The sequence below is a fragment of the Protobothrops mucrosquamatus genome, unplaced genomic scaffold (genome assembly GCF_001527695.2).
Source record: "Protobothrops mucrosquamatus isolate PMUCROS unplaced genomic scaffold, P.Mucros_1.0 scaffold115, whole genome shotgun sequence".
NCBI classification, from domain to species: Eukaryota; Metazoa; Chordata; class Lepidosauria; order Squamata; family Viperidae; genus Protobothrops; species Protobothrops mucrosquamatus.
The window spans coordinates 1-20,195 of record NW_015386487.1 but is presented as its reverse complement, the minus strand read 5'-3'; the positions used below and the strand labels follow the sequence as shown (position 1 = coordinate 20,195).

At 48.6% G+C, this 20,195-nt stretch overlaps 1 protein-coding gene across 1 annotated transcript; it reads right to left on the bottom strand.

The window, feature by feature from the left end:
* Positions 1 to 2,517: 2,517 nt before the first annotated feature.
* TTC12 (tetratricopeptide repeat domain 12) lies at positions 2,518 to 20,116 on the bottom strand (the record flags this gene model as incomplete). The annotated part of the gene is made up of 18 exons (XM_015812869.1): positions 2,518 to 2,723; positions 3,717 to 3,942; positions 5,352 to 5,451; positions 7,547 to 7,648; positions 9,015 to 9,083; positions 9,531 to 9,635; positions 10,693 to 10,827; positions 11,919 to 11,982; positions 12,158 to 12,250; positions 13,313 to 13,481; positions 14,342 to 14,430; positions 15,758 to 15,827; positions 16,008 to 16,196; positions 16,399 to 16,459; positions 17,460 to 17,531; positions 17,958 to 18,017; positions 19,088 to 19,209; positions 20,039 to 20,116. Coding segments are annotated over 18 exons (1,880 nt in total), but the record flags the coding sequence as incomplete, so codon positions are not given.
* Positions 20,117 to 20,195: the final 79 nt, after the last annotated feature.

Here is a 20,195-nt window from a genome sequence, read left to right as displayed (position 1 = left end):
CACCCCGGATTAAGACAAAACCGGGGCGAAAGGAAGCTCTAACCCTATCCGGACTCACTCACCTCTCCCTCTTTGCCCGAGGGACGAGGTTCCTAGCCGAGAGACAGCTGGCAAACGCTGTCTCTTCAGGCTTTGACGCGCTCCCGGACGGGCGGCTAAAAAAGCCGCCATGCGATGCCAGCTGTCACCACCGGAAGTCGTAATATATCAATTTGAATATAATATGTCATTAGAAGGAAAAGAGAGGAGGTTTTTAATGACTTAATACAACTTTATGAATATGACTTTGTTTTGTGGACAATTGATTGCCCTGCCACCACGTTGTTTCTTAAGCACTTGTTTGTAAAATGAAAAAAACCAATAAAACTTGTTAAAAAAAAAAAAAGAAAGATCCTGGAAGGAAAGCTGACAAAGCAGCGCCCAGCAGGATCCGACTCCAGCCTGGGAAGACCAAATGCCACTGTGACTTCAGCCTTCGACTCCCATGTCCTCCAGGATTGGGCTAAAGGAGGGGCAGACAATTTGGCTCCCGTAATTCCTCCCCTGAATACTAGGGACAATCCTCATTAGCTATTCTTCAATCAATCCGTTGATCAGAATAGAGCTGGAAGGGACCTTGGAGGTCTTCTAGTCCAACCCCCTGCTCAAGCAGGAGACCCTATACAGTTTGAGACAAGTGGCTGTCCAGTCTCTTCTTAAAAACCACCAGTGATGGAGCACTTACAACTTCTGGAGGCAAGCTGTTCCACTGGTTAATCGTCTTCACTGTCAGGAAATTTCTCCTTAATTCCAGGTTGCTTCTCTCTTTGATCAGTTTCCATCCATTGTTTCGTGTCTTCCCTTCTGGTACTTTGGAAAATAAGTTGACACCCCTCCCACCCATCTTTGTGGCAGTCCCTCAAATACTGGAATATTGCTATCATGTCCCCCCTGGTCCTCCTTTTCTCTAGACTGGCCATTCCCAAATCCTGCAGCCGTTCTTCATATGTTTTAGTCTCCAGGCCTTTAATCATCTTAGTTGCTCCTCTCTGCACTTTTTCCAAAGTCTCAACAATCCTCATTGGCTATCCTTGTCAAGTAACCCACAGAATTGTTGTGGAGGTCAAATTGGCAGCCCCACACAGGAGCACTCTATTCCAATCGTGCATGCCCCTCACTTTAAGACGGGTGCAGTGGCAAAACACAGGAACCCTGAGATGCAGCAGCTGGAGCAAGCAGGCAAAACTGAGGGGCAGTGATGGCAATTCTGCTCCTTGCAAGCTCCGTGCACTCCAAGCTGCATTTCCTGTGAAGTGGAGTAGATTAGCACACTCATCCGCTGCTCCCAAGAAGAGATAATGACATACAATTTCACATCTGCTCATCTTGGCATAATGGCCATCTCAAAGAGTCAAGGAGGGAGAAGGGAGGAATCTATTTGAAATTAAGTGAGTTTCTCCTTCTCTTTCTCGCTCTTTTTCTCCTGCCCAGATTGCACCGCAACCTGATTAGGAAGGCCAGAAAGCTCAACTCACGTAACAGAATAACAGAGTTGGATGGGACCTTGGGGGGCTCTTCTAGTCCAATCCCCTGCTCAGCAGGAAACCCTAAACCATTTCAGACAAATGGTTGTCCAATTGCTTCTTTAAAACCTCCAGTGCTGGCACATTCACAACTCCTGGAGGCAAGTCGTTCCACTGATTCAGCAAACTGTTCCACTGGTTAATTGTTCTGTTAGGAAATTCCTCCTTAGTTCTAGGTTGCTTCTCTCCTTGATGAGTTTCCATCCGTTGCTTCTTGTCCTGCCTTCAGGTGCTTTGGAGAACAGGTTGACCCCCTCTTTGTAGCAACCCCTCAAATATTGGCACACTGCTATCATGTCTCCCCTGGTCCTTCTTTTCACTAGACTTGACATACCCAATTCCTGCAACCGTTCCTTATATGTTTTAGCCTCCAATCCCTTAATCATCTTTGTTGCTCTTCTCTGCACTCTTTCTAGAGTTTCAACATCTTTTTTACATCATGGTGACCAAAACTGGATGCCGTATTCCAAGTGTGGCCTTAGCAAGGCCTTGTAAAGTGGTATTAACACTTCATGTGATCTTGATTCTATCCCTCTGTTAATGCAGCCTAGCACTGTGTTGGCTTTTTTGGCAGCTGCAGCACAAGGCTGGCTCCTATTTAAGGGATTGTCCATGTGGATATATTTGAAGGCAAACCTTGGCATGAAGCCTGCAATCTATCCATAGTCAGCATTTGCAGCATGAAACACTCAGAAACAGGGGAGCTGTGCTCAAGGAAAGGATGAAAAAAGATCCCCAAATACTCAGCTCCCAAGGGATCCAGCTAGACTGGGTCTGTGTGATGGCCCTATCTCAAGTAACCTCTTCTCCCTAATTTTTAAATAGGCTCCTTTGGAAAGTGACAATTCCTACCTGGATAAGCAACAGGTTCCTAGAATTGCTGCTGCATTTTTAGGAACAAACACAGGAAAACACTTTAATCCAGGCACTGTTCCAAGCAATTTATTATATTTGATATTTTTATGACCCTCTCTCTCCCCCTGCCCCACCCCATTTTTAATCCTCCTTATTGTAAAAAGAAAGCACAATTCCAACCCGAGACAGGGCTGCCCACAGAAACCCTCTCTGGACCATCTGCTGGCACCCTAATAGCCTTGCATCTTCCTGACGGAAGCGCTCAGGGCCGCCATTCCGTTCAGCTCCCGCAGCCGGCTGGTGTGCCTGCAAAGACCACAGAGAGACAGCAAAACCAGATATAAAAGATGCTGGCAAGAAAGAGCTGAAGGCAGCAGCTTCAAAAGAAAATTCTGTGTGGCGGTCAACAAGATTTGTCGGCAAGCAGAAGATGGCAATGACATTTCTTCACATTCTATCCCAGAAGGACAACATGGGACATATTTCAGTCTGAGGGGAGGACTTCATTTTCCCCCAAAATTGGTGACTTCATGTTCTCAGAACCATTGTTCTGGAACCTGGCCTCATTTAGGCAGAACTTCACTTTTTCTGGGTATCCTTATGTAGCCTTTCTCTTTCCAAATACGTTAAAGTACCTCGGTCCTTCTGCATGTAAGGAAATCTACCCCAATTCAAACAGGGTGCGTTTAAATGCCAAAGGTGAGCACAAATACCTTGCTCAGGTACCCCCTGGCTTGGGGGATGGAAGGACCATCAGGCTGAGGTCCTTCCATTTAATGGGTGAAATTCTTCTAGGTTTGGCTGATTCCCTTGGTCCAAAGAGGATGCGCACCTTCTTTACACTGACTGCAGATGGAAAACCCAACTGATTCTATCAGCAGGATTCTACCAACCCCGTTGGGATCACAGCCAAGCAATCTTCCAGCTCCGATCTTACATAACTTTACCCCAAAGCAAATTCTCGAGACCTCCTAGGGTTGAGGGAAGCTGGCACCACAGCCTTGGCCACTCTCTCCAAGTCTGGTTTAGAGAGACCATCAAAGTGACGAGGAAGCCACCTAACAGGAGAACCTCTCCAGAGAATGAAGAACTTCTCACAAATGAAGATGTGCACCCCCCACCACTATCCCAACTTCTGTCTCACACCACACACCAGGGGGAGTTCCAGAAGATACCAAAGAAATTTTTTGGGAAGCTTCAAGATGGGGGGGGGGGAGGATTTGAGTCCATCCATAAAGGTTCTCAGAAACACAAAGGGAGGGGCCAATTCCTGGCCGGGCCACTCAGAAGAAGACTCGCCTGGCATCAGCTGCGCAGAGCTTCCCTAAGGCGATGGCTGCATTGTCCTGCACGGAAGCCCTTTGGGCACTCCCTGTGGTGACTCTCAAGAGGATTCTGACCACATCCGTGTCCAGCAAATTGGTGGCTGTGCCAGGCACCTCCAGACATTTCTCCAGGCAGAAAGCAGCGTTGCCTGCCACCCCCTCGTTCGGCCAGGACAGAAGCTTCAGCAACAGGCTGCATTCTGGGGGAGAGACCAAACAAGGCCAAATAAGATCCTGGGAGGAGCGAAAGCTAAAATGGAAGGTTAATTCCCTCAGTGCCAAAGGGATTTGTGGAAAGGCAAGATGGAGGGAGGAATGGCTCAATTCTCCGGATGGGGAGGGGGAGGCCATGCCAATTAAACTCTCCCTCTCGGAAAAGACAACCTGTGAACCAACCAACAAGGAGGTCAACAGCCTCCAGCAGCACCCAGAGGAAGGAGGCTGCGGGATGATTAGAGGGCCAGGAAGCCAACTGGCACCAGGACTAAAAAGAAATAAAGGTTTTGGCTGGAGAACAGAGCCACTGGAGCTTTCCAGAAAGAGTCCTCCTGTTTCTTTATCCGTGTCAGAAGCATTGCAATTAAAATAAGGCATTCTCCACAACATAAAATTTAAAATATAAAACGCAAGGTTAAAATACGTACAAGTGAAACAAATCTTGCCCAGAAACATTCATTGCATTCTGACAGGCTGCCGTGAGGTCAGCAAGTGTACAATGGGGACACAAAGGGCAGGCATAGATGTGTTGTTGTCTGTATGTCACCACAATCGCAAAGGGCAGAAGCCACCGGATAGCCCCATTTGTTCAGGGTGTCTCTGGGTCTTCTTGCACCCGTGAGTCTTATTGCCAGGAGAAGGGAGGGTTTCTTCAAAAGGAGAAGCCAGCAAAATCCCAGGGCTTTCCCCTTTTTCTCCCTCCGTAATTTGAAGCTCCTGCTCACCCTCCGAAGGTGTCCCAACCCTCAGGAAGCACCTTTTTCTCAGGCAGCCACAGAATTTTGCAACCATTTTTATCGCAGAGGAAGCCTTGAAATAGTTTTCAGCTCTCGAGGAACAAAACATATAAAAACGTAATGATACAATTCCAACCTATCCATGTTTTACAACAGCAGGCAGGCTGATGGCTGAATTCCCAGGGCTGTGAGCACTAGAACTGCATGGTGTATACAGTTACACAAAAAAATGTATGTTTTATTTTTGCAATCGTGCCTTCTTGTGGAACCTCAGCTGAGAAAAACTGCTCTAAAGGAAGGTGATCCTTTTTGGCCAGCAGTCCTATTTGTCTAAGCGAGCTGGAACTGGGAGGATGCCTCAAAGGAATACAGGATGGCCTCTGATCGTTCAAGACCAGGGCAGGCTCTGCCCCACAAAGCTATTTTTTAAGAAAGGGAGGAACGTACTCCAGAGGCCACCCTATCACTTGGCTTCTCTGGCATTTCTGGGGTGGTTGCTCAACTTTAGCAATTTTAAGAAGGGTGGACTTCAACTCCCAGAACTCCCCAGCCAACCATGCTGGCTGGGGAATTCTGGGAGTTGAAGTCCGTATCTCTGAAAGTTGCCCAGTTTGAACAACACTGCCCTAGATTGAATAGAAGGCAGCGGCACTTACTCTTATCCAGTTTCACAATCTGCGTCAGAGCCAGCCGACTATTCTTGGCACAAATGGCAAGGACCTTCATGGCATAACCAGTCGTGGTTTGCCCACCAGCCTAGATTGGAGACAGGAAAAGACACACACACACACACACACACCAAAAGCAGAGACTTGTCTCCAGAAACCCTATACTGCAGAAACAAGAACTTCACGTTTTAGGTCTCTGGAGACTTTTAATGTTGCAAGTTCTAAGCATCTGTAGGGAGAAGGAGCTAGAACACTAGAGCTGGCCCATGAGAAAAATCAGCTTCATGAGCTGAGACCCACCCAGGATCTGATGCTGTGCAGGTATTTCTCTGTTCTGGAGGTGAAACAAGTTAATGCTAGGTAGGGATCAAGTCAGTGTTTTGCAAACTTGGCTGCTTGAAGATGTGTGGACTTCAACGCCCAGAATTCCCCAGCCAGCTTTGGGAATTCTGGCTGAGGAATTCTGGGAGTTGAAGTCCACACATCTTCAAGCAGCCAAGTTTGCAAAACACTGGATTAGGTGCTTAATGGGACAGTAGCTACCTGTACCTAGCAGCATTCCTAACACTGCAAAACCAGCCTGCATCACATTTCTCCTCTCCCCGAAGACTCCAAAAGCATCTATTCCACATTTGCTGTTCCTTTCCACCCCATTTTTCTCTTCCAGCGCTCTGCCTCGGGCAGTGTGTGAATGTGGAACTGGGATGTTCTTCTTACTGCTGCTCTGATGTGCCAGGCGCCCCTTTGCATCTACCGCCTGGGTATTTACTCTGACCGTCCATCGGTGTCTGATTCTTTGGCGAAACAGCTGAGGAAGGAAAACCTGTTCAGGAGCCAAGAGCGCATGAAAGATGCAGGGAGGGAACAGGCCGCTCCGTTCTGCACCGCTGGCTTGCGGAGTTCGTCACCGTGAGCTGATGGAGGGCTCAGGGGATGGCTGGGTCTCTGAGGAGAAGGTCATCTCTGCCCCAAGGCAGAGAGGGAAGTAGGGCTCACGACATTGGCAGAACATACCCCCTGGCATCTCCAGCTAAAAGACCTTGGAAGCAGGAGGTGGTAAGAACATGTTTGGGAAGCTGCTACTGATCTCAAGATACGTTAAGGGACACAGTCATGTTCTTCTGTTTTGACCCGGACAATGAGAAAAACTGTAACAGCCACTGTGTAGGACAAACAAGTAGAAGACTGGTCAAGTGTATCTATGAACACCAAGTAGCAGTCGGAAGATTGCTCACTACATGGACAGACTAAGCAATAGTTTCAACCGGAAAACTGTCATCATCCTAGACTAAGCCAAGTCCAAAAGCATTCTGGAGAATTTCTGGAAGTTGGGCACTCAGACAAAGCAGCCATCAACAGGCACATAGAGATAAACCACATCTACATACCATTCAAAAAAGACAATCTACAAGCCAAAAGAAGAAGAAATAAAAAGACCAAAACACCTCCTCACCAGCATTCAACACCAGGATGAGCAGAGGTTAACACCAAGATCAATACCAGAACAACAACTAAGCAGTAAACAACAGACTAATCAAGGAACTACCACGAATATAAAAGAGAATATAATCCCACTCCCTTTTAGCACTGATGGTGTTCCCTAGTTGGATCATGAAATGTCTGCAAGGAAATAACCCAGCTCAGAGAGCACCAGGGACCTCACAGTCCTCCTCCTCCTCCTTTCTACAAATCCTCCTAGCACTGATGATGTTCCCTTGTTGGGTCATGAAACATCTTCAAGAAAACAACCAAGCTCAGAGAGCACCAAGGACCCCACAGTCATCGTCTTCCTCCTCCACTCTGCAAACCCCCTCCCTTCTAGCACTGATGATGTTACCTAGTTGGGTCATGAAATGTTTCAAGGAAACAACCCAACTCAGAGAGCACCAAGGACCCCATAGAAAGACTCAGCCAGAGACTCCTTCTGTTTGATTCTGCTGAATTTAGCTGAAAGGATGAACACTGCAGAGGATCAGAACAGGTAAAAACTGCAATGTGCAACTTGACTCCCTGTATAACACCAGGGAAGATGTAAAACAAGCCAATTGGGCCTTCACACTCCATGCTTCTGGCATGGGAACTACGGAGTTGTCTGCTCGTGCGCTGGGCAGAAGCATTTCAAGGCCACTGGGACGGAAACAATGGCTCTAAAATAGGAAGAGCCATCGGAGACGGCAAATTACCTTCAGGAATCGGATCGCTTTCCTCACCACGTCTTGTCTCACAGCTTCTTCCAGAGCCACCAGACTTGCCGGCAGGACGTGACTCAAAAGCCCCACGGCTCTCTTAGAGAAAATAGAAGAAAGATGGAGCCTTGTTTCTCCAAGCGAGTTATCAAGTTGCCTTATCTGCTTCCTGGGCTGGTCACGTCAATGGCCCAGGAACCCGCCCAGCTGGCTGCCATCTTGCTTTTTCCAGGCTCAAAGAAGGAGCAGGGCGCAGCACCATGGGATCCTGACACCGATGCAGGCAATCGCTGACTTACAACCATTTATGCAGCAGCCATTTGAAATTACACTGGCTCTGAAACAAGAGACTTATGACTGATCCTCAGGCTTATGGCCACGGCAGCATCCCAATGGTCACGTGATCGAAAACTGGGTGCTTGGCTAACTGGCATGTACTTACAATGGTTGCAGTGTCCCTGGGTTACGTGACCGCCCTTTGGGACCTTCCCAGTCGACTTCAGACAAAACAAAGTCAATGGGGGAAATCAGTTTTGCTTCCTGGCTTCCGTGACTCACTCAACAACCGGGGCGAAAAAGGTTGCAAAATCTGGCACGACTCGCCGCCTGGCTAGCAACAGACGTTCTGGGACTGACTGTAGATTGAGCTGACTGGGACAAGGTCAGGGGTGGGGAACCATGGCTCTTTTATGACTCGTGGACTTCAACTCCCAGAATTCCTGAGCCAGCCATGCTGAGGGGAAAGGGAGAGGTTTCCAAGCTGAGCCATGCTGGCTCAGGAATTCTGGGAGTTGAAGTCCACGAGTCATAAAAGAGCCAAGGTTGCCTACCCCTGGGCAAGGTGTAAAGGGAATTAAGGGTGGCAATTCTGGAGGGGGTCTGAAAAAGACAGGGGGGGAGGAACAGAGACAATAAGAGGAGAGGAATCAGTAGAAAGCTGGTAAGAGAAGTACTTCCTGTTCGGTTAATTCTGCCAGCTTCTACCTTACAGACGTCCAATAAAGGGAAATAAATAAATAAATAAATAAATAAATAAATAAATAAATAAACAAACAAACAAACAAACAAACAAACAAATAATTTTTTTAAAAAACGGAGTGACATTTGTACTGGGAATGAAAGGTGAGGAGGGAAAGGCAAATCCCAGAATGATCCCAGAATGATCACTAGATCAATAAGCCCAAAGCTTGGGACTCTTCACCTTCAGCATAAGGTCTCCTGCTTGGGCAAGTGGTGGGTGGGGTTGGACTGGAGGACCTCCAAGGTCCCTTCCAAATCTTTTATTCTGTTTTGTTAATCTATTATTCTTTCCATGATTGTGTGTATCCAACCCGTCAAGCCCAAAGAAAGTCCGGAATGGTATAGGATCTCCTGTCATGGGCGGCGGGGGAGGGGGGGTTGGACTAGAAGACCTCCAAGGTCCCTTCCAGCTCTCTTGTTCAATGTTCTGTGTTCTAACACTCACTGTGATGATCCTCCCGTCTGGACTGTTGAAGAGAGACATACACATGTCACAGATTTCCTCTGCAAGTTCCTGAAACAACCATCGGGTTAGAATGCCAGTGTGCAAAGGGCAGAACCGCAGCTTAATTAAGACTCTGGAGGGCAAACACAAAATCGGTGGTCTTCCTTGGACAGAAGAACAGACAGAAGCAGGAGGACCAAGCTGGGCTGAGACCTGCTCAAACCCAAAGCTTGCGGGGGGGGGGGCAGAAGGTTGATTCAACCCCCCCCCCCGCTCTTTCACAGCCCATCTTATCCGACGGGGATGTGATGTGGATAAAGGGGCAATGTGTAACTCCATGAACAACCCACCCACCCCCACCCCGGGCCTGCCCAGGTCAAAGAGGACATCTTCCCAGCTCAGAATTCCTCAAAGGAGCCCCCCCCTCAAGGATTGAATGGCATGGAAAGAGGAGGTAGATCAGATGAGAATCCCAGAGGTTCTGAGGCCATAAAGCGATGCAGATTTATAAATCACCTCGATGACTGAGTTGGGTTCCAGGGAGAGGTTCATCATTAGGCCTAGGACTGCATGCAAACACTCGGGATATCTGGCGACACTGTTTTCGGTCCAGCATTGATTCTACAGAAGCAGAAAACACAACCTCGTCACAAGATCAGCCAATCCCTTGGATGCTCCAAAATTGATGAATTCCCTTCTGCTCTACCATCCCTTAATCTCTTGGTAGCATCTCCTGATCAAAGACACCTCACTAGGAAGGTTCTCTCCCAGGGAACCCCAAGGTCATTATGGTAAAGAAGCAATAGATGCTGGCGTGTCCAGTGAGACCTGGATTGGGGTCTCTTTCTTGGTGTCAGGCCTGCCCCAGCCCGATCCCTTAGGAAAGAAAGACCCTCAACTCCATTTGGTTGAAGTGACAGGTTTCTTTACTAAAAGATGTTGGTTGCAGTAGAGTCAGGCTAGAACTAAATTTCCCGTGCTCAAAAGATACAGAAAGTTTCCCTGCATCCCAGCCCTCCCCCCCCTCCTGACCAGTCCATCTTCAGCCAACAAGAGTCCGCCTAAGTGTTTTGAGAATGCTGGGATGTTTAGGGTAATTCACATTCTTCCTCAGGGTGCCTGGCCTTGGGTACCGGCACAAACTGGTTCCAAGCTCTCCTTCTCTTCGTCAAGCTGTCATTCCCCCCTCCCGATTTCCCATCACATACACATGAAGGTTGATTGCCCCACTGTTTCCCCCCCCCCATGTCTCCCCTCCTCCCTCCTAGCCTTTGATGGCAGGATGCCAGCAAGGTGCCAAGCCGAAGATGGCAGACCTGATACTTAGTCAGAAATTCTAGAGATTGGCAGCCAGTTGATTGTTGAGGGATGGACTAACTTGTTGCCCAAAACACTCTGACTGAAATCAAGGCCACCTTAAGGGAACCCTTCAGTTCATAAGAGCAAAGCAAATCCAGAGCAGCGAGGATTGACGTGGTTAGAGAAGGGCCAGATGGCAACAAACAGTCACTTCTGCCTTATGGCAAAAAAAAAAGAAGCTATGACTCAGGGGGGTTTATTTGTCAGCTGAGCTTCCCACTTCCCACAGGCTAATGGAACAGAAAGGAGACAGGCGGGCGTGAAAGGAGGAAGGAACCGAATGGACAATAAACCGGCTGCAGCAAATGGCGAGACGTACCACGAAGCTCAAGCAAGCTTGCCAGCATTCCTGATTTTCGGTCATCTGCATCCGGATGACCACGTCTGAGCAGAGGTCTCCCATGAGGGCAATGCACTGGCTAAGGACTGTCTCCTTCAAGGGCTTGGAAGAGCTCTTGAGAGAAAAGAAGAACAGCTTCACTGGGGGCCCCCAGCGAGAGACCCAGTCAAGTCTGAAACCACAGGCAGCTGCAATGTTCAAAACGTTCCATCTAATTGATCTAGTTTTCTAGAATGTTCAAAAATGTTCACGTTTAGAGAACAGTCGGATTTCTGTCAGGTGGCGTTGAGATATCAACAGGAAAAACAAAACCAATAAAACAAAATGGGGAAAAAAATAGGGGAAAAGGAAGAATGATGGGAAAATCTTTCAGGGGCTCGAAGCAGACGTTGAAATGGATTCTGAGCTGCTTTTCGGGGAAAGAAACCCGAAGGCAGGTAAATCTTCTGTAAATCATCTGTAGCTGGGCACTCGGGGTCCTATTTGCAACCTCCTGCAGAAGGAGATCGGCTAAGACAGTGGTGGCGAACCTATGGCACACGTGCCAGAGGTGGCACTCAGAGCCCTCTCTCTGGGCACGTGCGCTGTTGTCCCAGCCCCACCTCCCCCCACGGCCCCCTCATCACCAGTCCCCCCAGAGGAGAGTCACCCCCAAGGGCGGCCCACACGGAGCAGCACAGCCAAGGACATGGCAGCTGGACAGCAGGGACAAGACTCTGCCCTCGCACCCATGCACAGTTGATGCTGCAGGGCGCAGGCGGAAGGCATGGCTGCCATGGCGCTGCTGGGCCGTCTGGGCGATCTGTGGTGGGTGGCCCTGTGGGCGGGCGGAGGGCAGGCAGGCTGGGACAGGGGTGGGTGGAGCAGGGGCGGAGCCGGGACAGGATGGGGGCGGGCCGGTTTTTGGGCACTCAGTCTCTAAAAGGTTCACCATCACTGGGCTAAGACGATCCAGGTTCCAGATGATTCAAGATGGGGAAAGGGATGTCATCACTAGCGCCCTTTCAACTCATCACAGCAATTCTGGGATTGAAGGGTGGGGCGGTCCAGCAAACACCTAAAGTTCCCATTATTCTTTTTCATAAAACTTCCATCTATTTTTAGTGCTGGGTCCTGCCAACCTGGTTCCTGGGGCTATCAATGAGTCAACGCCGAGAAACAGAACTTGGGAGTACAAACATCAGGAAGAAAAAAGGTTTGCTTACCAGCAATTGAGAAAAAATTGGCAAGGCCTCTGTGGACAGTTTAATACGGCACTGGATTTTGAAGCTGTAAGCAAAGTAAGACGGAGAGTTAAGACTTTGAGTTCTGGTCTTCAAGAGACTGAGGTGGCCATCCAAGAGTTAAATCTTGCCTTGTAGACACCATTTACCATTTTATACCCAAATCAGAATTCTATTAAGCCTCAAACCTGGACACAGAGGAGCTGGAGAATGCTACTCACTTTTCTTCCAGGATTAAGTGGGTCAGCAAATTCATTGCGCTGGCAGCTCTGCTGTCAGCAACTTTAACTAAGGATATCAATGTCTGTAGCCACCTGGAAAAGAAAAGCCATGTTCTCTGGGGTCTACAGGAGATCTACAATTCCAATAAATTGGCCAGAGTAAAATCTAAGGATAGTTACCAGTTTGTACCCAGAAAACCTTGCACCAGGGAGCGAAAGCTATAGTGTTCCATGAATTATGCGGAATACAATTTGGATGGCTTGACTAGCACTTAGTGAGCACTACTCTGAGCAGAAATTGTAGAAAACAACTTTAATTGTAGAAAACAACAATTTTTGGCCCCCCAGGAGAAGAAGCAAAATGGCTCTGATGCCTTCTGAGTGATGCCAACTGGCCTTTAAGTTCACCACTGGGGGAATTGGAGAGGAGTGTGTTAAAGAGTAGAAATTCACTGGGTTCCACCGATAAATGATATCAGCTGCAGGCTTTTCCACAGAACTGGGCAAAAGGAGACTGACTCATGAAAATACTTGCTGGCAGCATTAGAAACAACCCCTGTAGGTTTTTTTTTAAAAAGACCTTGATGATATAATCATTGCATAATGTTCCTCTTCATCATAAAATGTACGGTATGTTCAAAAGTTTTTCAAAGGGCAGTATTTCTGGGGTCCTCAGAATTATCCTAATTTCCCATGATGTGGATAGATTCTTGCTAACTCAGAAGGATATTTAAAAAATGACAGAAGCTCTAAATCAGGACTGTCCAACCTTGGCAACTTTAAGTCTTGTGATTTTAACTCCCAGAATTCCCCAACCAGCCAGGCTCAGACCTTTCAATCAAGGTCTTCTGAGTCTCTGTCAGCTCCACTACTCTCTACGGAGGGGACGTCCAACCTTAGCAAATTTAAGACCTGTGGACTTCAACTCCCAGAATGCCCCAGCCAGGTATATGGTATATCCCAGCTTTCCATTTAGAGCAGGGGTGTCCAACGTTGCCAACGTTAAGGGGCTCTGCTCATTATGCCAGCCAGCCAGCAAGAGCCTCAGTCAGTTTCTGAGGCGGTCAGGAGCTTCTCTCTGCTTCAGCAGGAAGACCCAGTTGGGTCGCAGAGGAGTGGGGGAGGGCAGCCATATTGTAACTCTGTGCAATTTACTTGGTGGTGTTCAGATGTCTGACTAGGAGGATCCTCCCGTGCTCAGTCTCCGCGAAGAGAGACAGCAGAGCCATGCACTGTTCCTGGACTTCAGGCGCCTCCGAGCACAGCAAAGCGGGAAGCTGCGCATTCACATCGGGATGAGTTAGAAGCAGCCGCTGGTTCTCCTCTGGGGTGAGAAGGAAGCAAAGCCGGAAGAAAGTTTCAGCCAGAGGGCTGCACCAAACGCTCTACAAGTCCTTCTCCTAGTCACCTCTGCCTTCTCCAAAATGTGCGACCGCCGGAGCGCCTTTTTGTGCCCCAGTGAGGAGATCCGTCTATCTCCAGGAGCGATGGAAAAAAAAGGAGCAGTCTGTCTGCAGAATCTAAACATCTGACTTGCTCACCCCTCTGAAGGGCAAATTATGTCTCACGCAGAGGTGGGAAAAGCAATCCATGTCTCACTTAGTGATCTGGATTGAGGCAAATTTGGACATCAGCATGCCCAAGAAACTAAGCTAGTCTCCTTTATCCAACCCACTTCCTTTCCCCAGATTGCTGGTTCCTTCAGAGGGCCTAAGGGGACCCTTCCCCCAGACAGGCTTGACACTCAACAGAAGCCACAATGGCTCCCCCACATAGCTACACTCTTTACAGGCATAAAGACCCTGGATCTTGGTAAGGCAAATAAAATTCTTGTGAAGGAAGAGGGATCTTGCCGGAGGAATGCTGGCATTATTCAGTGAAAAGGTTGACTGAGAAGAACCCAAGGTCAGAGAGACAGACAGACACAAAAGCCAAGTTGTGAAGCCTCTATGAGAAACCGAAGTAAATGGGAAAGTGATTTGCCACCCACACAGGAAGGTGGTGTGGAGCAATCCACAGGTTTGTGCTAATGCTGCCCTTGCAGCGGAGACCTTTGATCTGTAACTCTTTGGTGCTTGCCAAGGTCTCAGCAGGATTTGTGCCCAAAAGAGCAGAGCTGCCCTCCCCGGAAAGATGGATGGAGTCAAAATCAGCACCCCAGGAGGAAGGACTGGCACAGATTACCGTTCCCTTTGCAGACGGCTTGCCAGAGGAGAAGCAGGGAGCGAAGCAGCTCCAGTTCGGCAGGCGAGCTGATCTTGGCGCCGAGGACCCTGGAGAAGAAAGGGGCTGATTAAACGAAGGGCCAACTCCTTTCTGCAGAATTGCTTGTCTTCCCGGGATAACAAAATACGAGCTCTGGATTTGGCCTCTAATCTGGACGCTTTGAAAGAGCCTTTCAGCCTTGCAAGAGACCAAGCCGGGTGTTGGGCAGAGAAAAATAAACAGCTGCCACACCTGGCCGTGAGTTCCCCCTTCATGGCAAAACCTTCCCTCCCTTCCAAGGAAGCCTTAAGACTGAAATAATAGAATAAATGAATAATGATGCCAAATTATACCCTTACTGACAAACTGAGCATCTGTTAGCAGAGGTGGGAAAGAAAGATTTCTCTTGTCAGTTTCAAATAATTAACATTCCCCTCCTTGGTAAGGAAAAGCACGTGAGAAATATGGGAAGAGATTTTTCTTCTGGAGGGAGGCTTGGAGTAGGAAAAGATCTCTCCAGCGTAACAGTTCTCCCCCCCCCCCAACCTTTGAAAGAGTTATGTGGGCTGCCCCTCAGAGAAAGAAAACACACAGGATCATTCCTCAGCTTGGCCTTAAATTGCCCCAGGTAGAATAGAATAGAATAGAATAGAATAGAATAGAATAGAATAGAATAGAATAGAATAGAATAGAATAGGAGCCGGAAGGGACCTTGGAGGTCTTCTAGTCCGACCCCTTGCTCAGGCAGGAAACCCTATACCATTTCGGACAAATGGCTGTCCAGTCTCTTCTTTAAAAACCTCCAGTGTTGGAGCATCCACAACTTCTGCAGGCAAGCTGTTCCACTGATGAATTGTTCTAACTATCAGGAAATTCCTCCTTGGTTCTAGGTTGCTTCTCTCTTTGATTAGCTTCCATCCATTGCTTCTCGTCCTGCCCTCTGGTGCTTTGGAAAATAAGTTGACCCCCTCCTCTTCTTTGGGGCAGCCCCTGATATATTGGAAGACAGCTATTGTGCCACCCCTTGTCCTTCTCTTCATTAAACTAGACATACCTGATTCCAGCCACCGTTCTTTTTATGTTTCAGCCTCCAGCCCCCTAATCATCTTTGTTGCTCTTCTCTACACTCTTTCTAGAGTCTCAACATCTTTTTTATGATGGACTAAGAGGGCACTTTTCAAACCTCTGAATTGATCGCCACAAACAATCTGATGTTTGTGATGTCCACACTGCTTTCCTTGCTGGCCTGGCCAGTTCAGTATAACTCTGCTGCTGTGCCAGAGGCTGGTCAGCCCTGCTGCAGGCCACAGAACCCATTCTGCTTCCTGCCCATCATCTTGGGGCTGCTGTGCCACGAGACCCCTTCTCCCATCTTCTCCAGACGAGAGCACCTACTGTTCTATGACCTTGTTGTCGGAGATGATGCTGAAACCGCCGTTCGTCCTAAATAAAGTTTGCTCGGTGCCTGCAAGCAATTCAGACAAGGGAGAAGACATTCAGATGTAAGCAATATCTCGCTAGCAGCTGAAATCCAGGATTAAGAGCTGAGGGTGCAGCATTTCCTGGTGTCTGGGTTAAGATCCTTTGCGGGACACTGGGAAATTGGGGGTTCAGTCTGGGGCTGCTCCTTCTACGGGGCACTCACAGGCTTGAACTAGGTCCGTCAGAAGCCGAATGCCACCTGCATAATAAAGAGGGTCCTGATCCGGCTTGCTGAGTTTCTGAAGCATCTCATTCACGGTGACTGCAGTGAGTTTCCCGGACTTGAAATCTGCTTCTGCTCTCTCTTCCTCACAGAGTTTTTTTTCCTCCAGGTCTATTTTATGTATGCAGTCTGAGGGTGGGAAAGGGCAGAATTGACAGGCGGGAAGAGGAGAAAACAGGGGATGAAATGAACCAAGGTGAATGATGTGATCCTGGCTTGAGGCAACGCAGGGGACAATTGCCGATCCTGTCCTTCAGGGCCTGTGTTTGGTCTTTCGGTGCTTAGTGGGACGGGGGCAGCGGGGTGACGCGGGAAGACTGGGGCGCCTTACCTTTGCACAGCTTCTCCTTCTGGGGGTCAATTTCTAAAATCTTCAGGTAGCACTCTCTGGCCTGGAAGCAGAAGGAAGAAACATCAGAAACACCAGAAAGAGACGGAGAGAGGAGCAACCAAGAAAAAGCCTCGGCCTCATGACTAGCACAAAACACCAATGCATCTCCCCTCTTGCTGAAATCTGGGCCTCACAATTTACTTCCCAGGACAATCCTGCAAACGCAGGCGCTTTTGAGCGCCCCCAGCCAGCTGAGACTCAGCCATGCTCTCTCTGGTTTTTCTCCCCCAAAGACTGGAGTCCCCGGAAGTTTAAAATTAAAGTGTTTGCTAACAGCAGGGGTCTTCAAACTCGGCCCTTTTATGACTTGTGGACTTCAGCTCCCAGAATTCCTCAGCCAGCTTTGCCAGCTTCTAGGCCTTGAAGTCCACAAGTCATAAAAGGGCCGAGTTTGAAGACCCCTGGCTAACAGTTTAGTTAACAGGCTATGGGCAAAGGCATCTGACCTACCAATTCTGAGCATGGTTTCTTGAGGACTATCTCCTCGGGGCTGCTTTTTAATCTTCTCGTTTTCCTTTCTCAACAACAATGCAGACCCACAAGCATCTGAACAAGCTAATAAAACTCACATTCAGACAGTAGAAGCAGTCCCTAACTTACAACCATTTGTTTAGCAAGTGTTCAAATTACGACGACACTGAAAAAAAGTGACTTGTAACCGGTCCTCAGGCTTATGACCCTCGCAGCATCCCGATGGTCAGGTGACCGAGGTTCAGGTGTCTGGCCCTGGGGGGCGGTCACATGGTTACACCTGCAACCTTACCAGCCAGCAAAGTCTGGCAAGCAAAGTCAAAGGGGGGAAGCCAGATTTGCTTAATGACCACATGATTCGCGTAACGACTGAGCAAAAAAACAAACAAAAAAACCCACAATGTGGCAGGACTCACTTAAGAAGCGCCTTGCTTAGCCAGGGAGATTCTAACCCCATTTGGGGAGATAAATCGGGGACTACCTGTAATTTACTCGGTGCAGCGCAGACCCCGAGCCCGGTGAGGTCTCACCTGCTGGAACTGCTCCTTGGCCAGGTGGGCCTTTCCCATATGGAAGAGAGCCTTGGTGCATTTTTCATCGCACTGCGGGAAAGAGAATCATTTAGCAAAATTCACAGATCGCCATGTCCCCGATTAAGGGCTGCGAAAATGGCACCGGGGGATTTTGGCTGGCGGGTGTGGGTGTTAAAAATATCAAGATGGGGGGGGAGGCTACAGTTGTGTGGCTGAAGCCAGGCACTGCATGTGTGCGTGCGTGTGTGTGTGTATGAAAAGGGGGTCCTTCAATGGGAGCAGCTTGTCACCGGAAACTGAAGGTGTTTCAGCCCTTTTAGAAAATTACTGCTTACTTTTTATTGTCTAGCAGAGGACCCTACAGACCAAAGCCACCTGCCTATCGCCGTTTTGACTGGATGCCACCTTGCCACTCAGAGCCCAGATCCCTCCCTGGGCCTGTTCTGTGCCTCTCACGGAGGGCAGGGAAGGAAGGAAGGAGGGAACGAGTCTTACCCTCAACGCCCAGCTGCAGTCGCTAATGGCTTTCTCGTACTTCCGCAACTTGATGTAGGCCTAATGCAAAAATAAGCACGTTAAGTTGACTTGGTGCTGTTCCTTCAAAATGCCAGCCGTTCCACCTGGGCTTTCCTGCCAGAAGAGCTGAGCCATTCACCAGCCAGACTGCTGATGTCACAAAAGCTGGGCGGGCTGGTTTCAGTTAGTAGCCACGGGTTGTATTGCTGGCTCAGATTGTTGAATTTCCTACAATATTCTCAGAAAAACGTATTTAGGAGGAAATAAGATGGAAGGTTGCGGCTAGACTACTGCAAGTCCAGGTCTCCAGGAAAACTCATCCTGCTTCACTGAGCTTTTGTAGAGGAGGCCAAGCAATGGAATTAGCCTTTTTTTCTTCTTCATGGGGTGAGGGGCAATCTGGACCCACGGATTCCTATAGATTCACTTTTCTGAGCTCCAAATTTGTGGGATTTGATTCTGTAAAGGGGAAAACCTCTTGATTCAGGCAGAATTTTGAGGCTGAGAGAATTTTGAGGGAAAGAACACACAACAAGGGTAGCCCAATTTTCTGTAATTCTTCAGCTAAAGAATGACCTCTGCCTAAAGGATCACTCCAAAGAAAGCTTGCAAGTAAAAGGGAGCCGAGAGAGATCAAGGGATGGATCCTGAGGGGCACTTTTCAGGAAAGGAAGCTTGCAGGCATCTGATGCAGAGCTTCAGAGGGGCGAGAAAAAAGCAGGAACGGGAAGAGATAAGGAGAGGCGCCTCTGCCTATGGATGCTGAAGTATTTTCCCTGTGATGTAGGAGTCGCCTTCATGTAGAGCTGGGGAACAGCCTGCAGTGCCTTCTCTATCCCTGAGAGAAAGGAAGAGCCGAGAACCCTTTCATCGGGACAGACCGATAGAGTTGTCTTTCCCTAGACAGGAACTTCTAATTGATGTCTTCTGCTACGTGGAGAAAGGGATCAGCAGTCCTGAGCTGGCCTTTGTGTGACGCCTTTGTGTGACGCTGCAGAACAGCAGCCACATCCCAAGGGCAGGACCCCCAGCAGGAGCTGGAAATTGGGGTGCAAAGATCCTGGAGGAAGGGGCCGCCCCCTTAAACCAATGCCTGCTGGCACACTGACCTGGGCTCGGTTGGTATACAAGGCTGGCACGTCCTTTTGCTTCTTCAGGCCTTCTGTGTAGTTTTGCACAGCTGAAGCGTAGTCCCCTTTGCTGAAAGCGTCGTTCCCTTGGTCTTTCAGGGCTGCGGGAAAGAGGAATAACGGAAGGCTTTTTTTTTTTTAAAAAAAAAGTCAAGTTGTTGCAGTAGGTGTGGAGAAAGGCCTCCAAAGAGGGAGGGAAGGTCTGCTCCTGACACAGTGATCAGAGAAAGGAGACTGGAGAAAGCAGTTTGTGAAACCCCACCCCACTTAACCCACAGGGAAGATTAAAAAAAAGGGGGGGCTGGACGCTCATTCAGCCTTGCGCAGTTCTGTTCCTGTGTCTGTTCTAATAAAAGTAGCTTTGGGTCTGTGTGGGCCCCGTTCCTTAGCCTGCCCTGCCCGATGGGGCTGTGGCCGTTACCCTCCGTTGGGAGGCTGGAAAGTGGGAGGAGAGCATCAAGGCTCTCGTGGCGGCACGGGGCAACTTGCCACGGCCAGCTCACCATGGGACAACTCAATAATTCAATTTAATTATTTAAAATAATTAAAATGCTATTATAAGGTTTGTCATTCTCATTTCATTCTGTCCCTCCTTTGGCATCCTTTCTTTAATGATTCTATTCCACCATTTCTTTGATATTAGTGTAACTTTTGTCCGGCGGCGAGTTAGCCATAGCGAGTTGTTGTAGACCCTCTTGCGATCCAAGAACCGTCAATTTCCGCTGGTGTTGTTGAACTGCAAGAGCCTCTCACTGCTGTCTGCTGAGCTGCAATGATGCCTTGAGATCAATCAAGCAACTCTTGACAGTCCACAAAATTGCTGGAGGCTTGAATTGCCCCACAAAACCTTGGGGGTCAAGTCCCAGGACTTTCTTTCTAGCCAACAGTTCCAGCTGCTTCTGCTGAAGGCCAACGCAACCCAACCCTCACCATTTGCCAAGGCTTCATTTTCTTTCCTCCTCCTGGCTCGCTCGTGGGCATCCTTCTCTAAAGCCACCAGGAAGCTCTCTAAAAGTCAGCAAAGCAAAGACAGAGGTTCAGTCCAAAGGATGTTTGAAAAGGAAAGTCAAATTACAGAGATATGAAG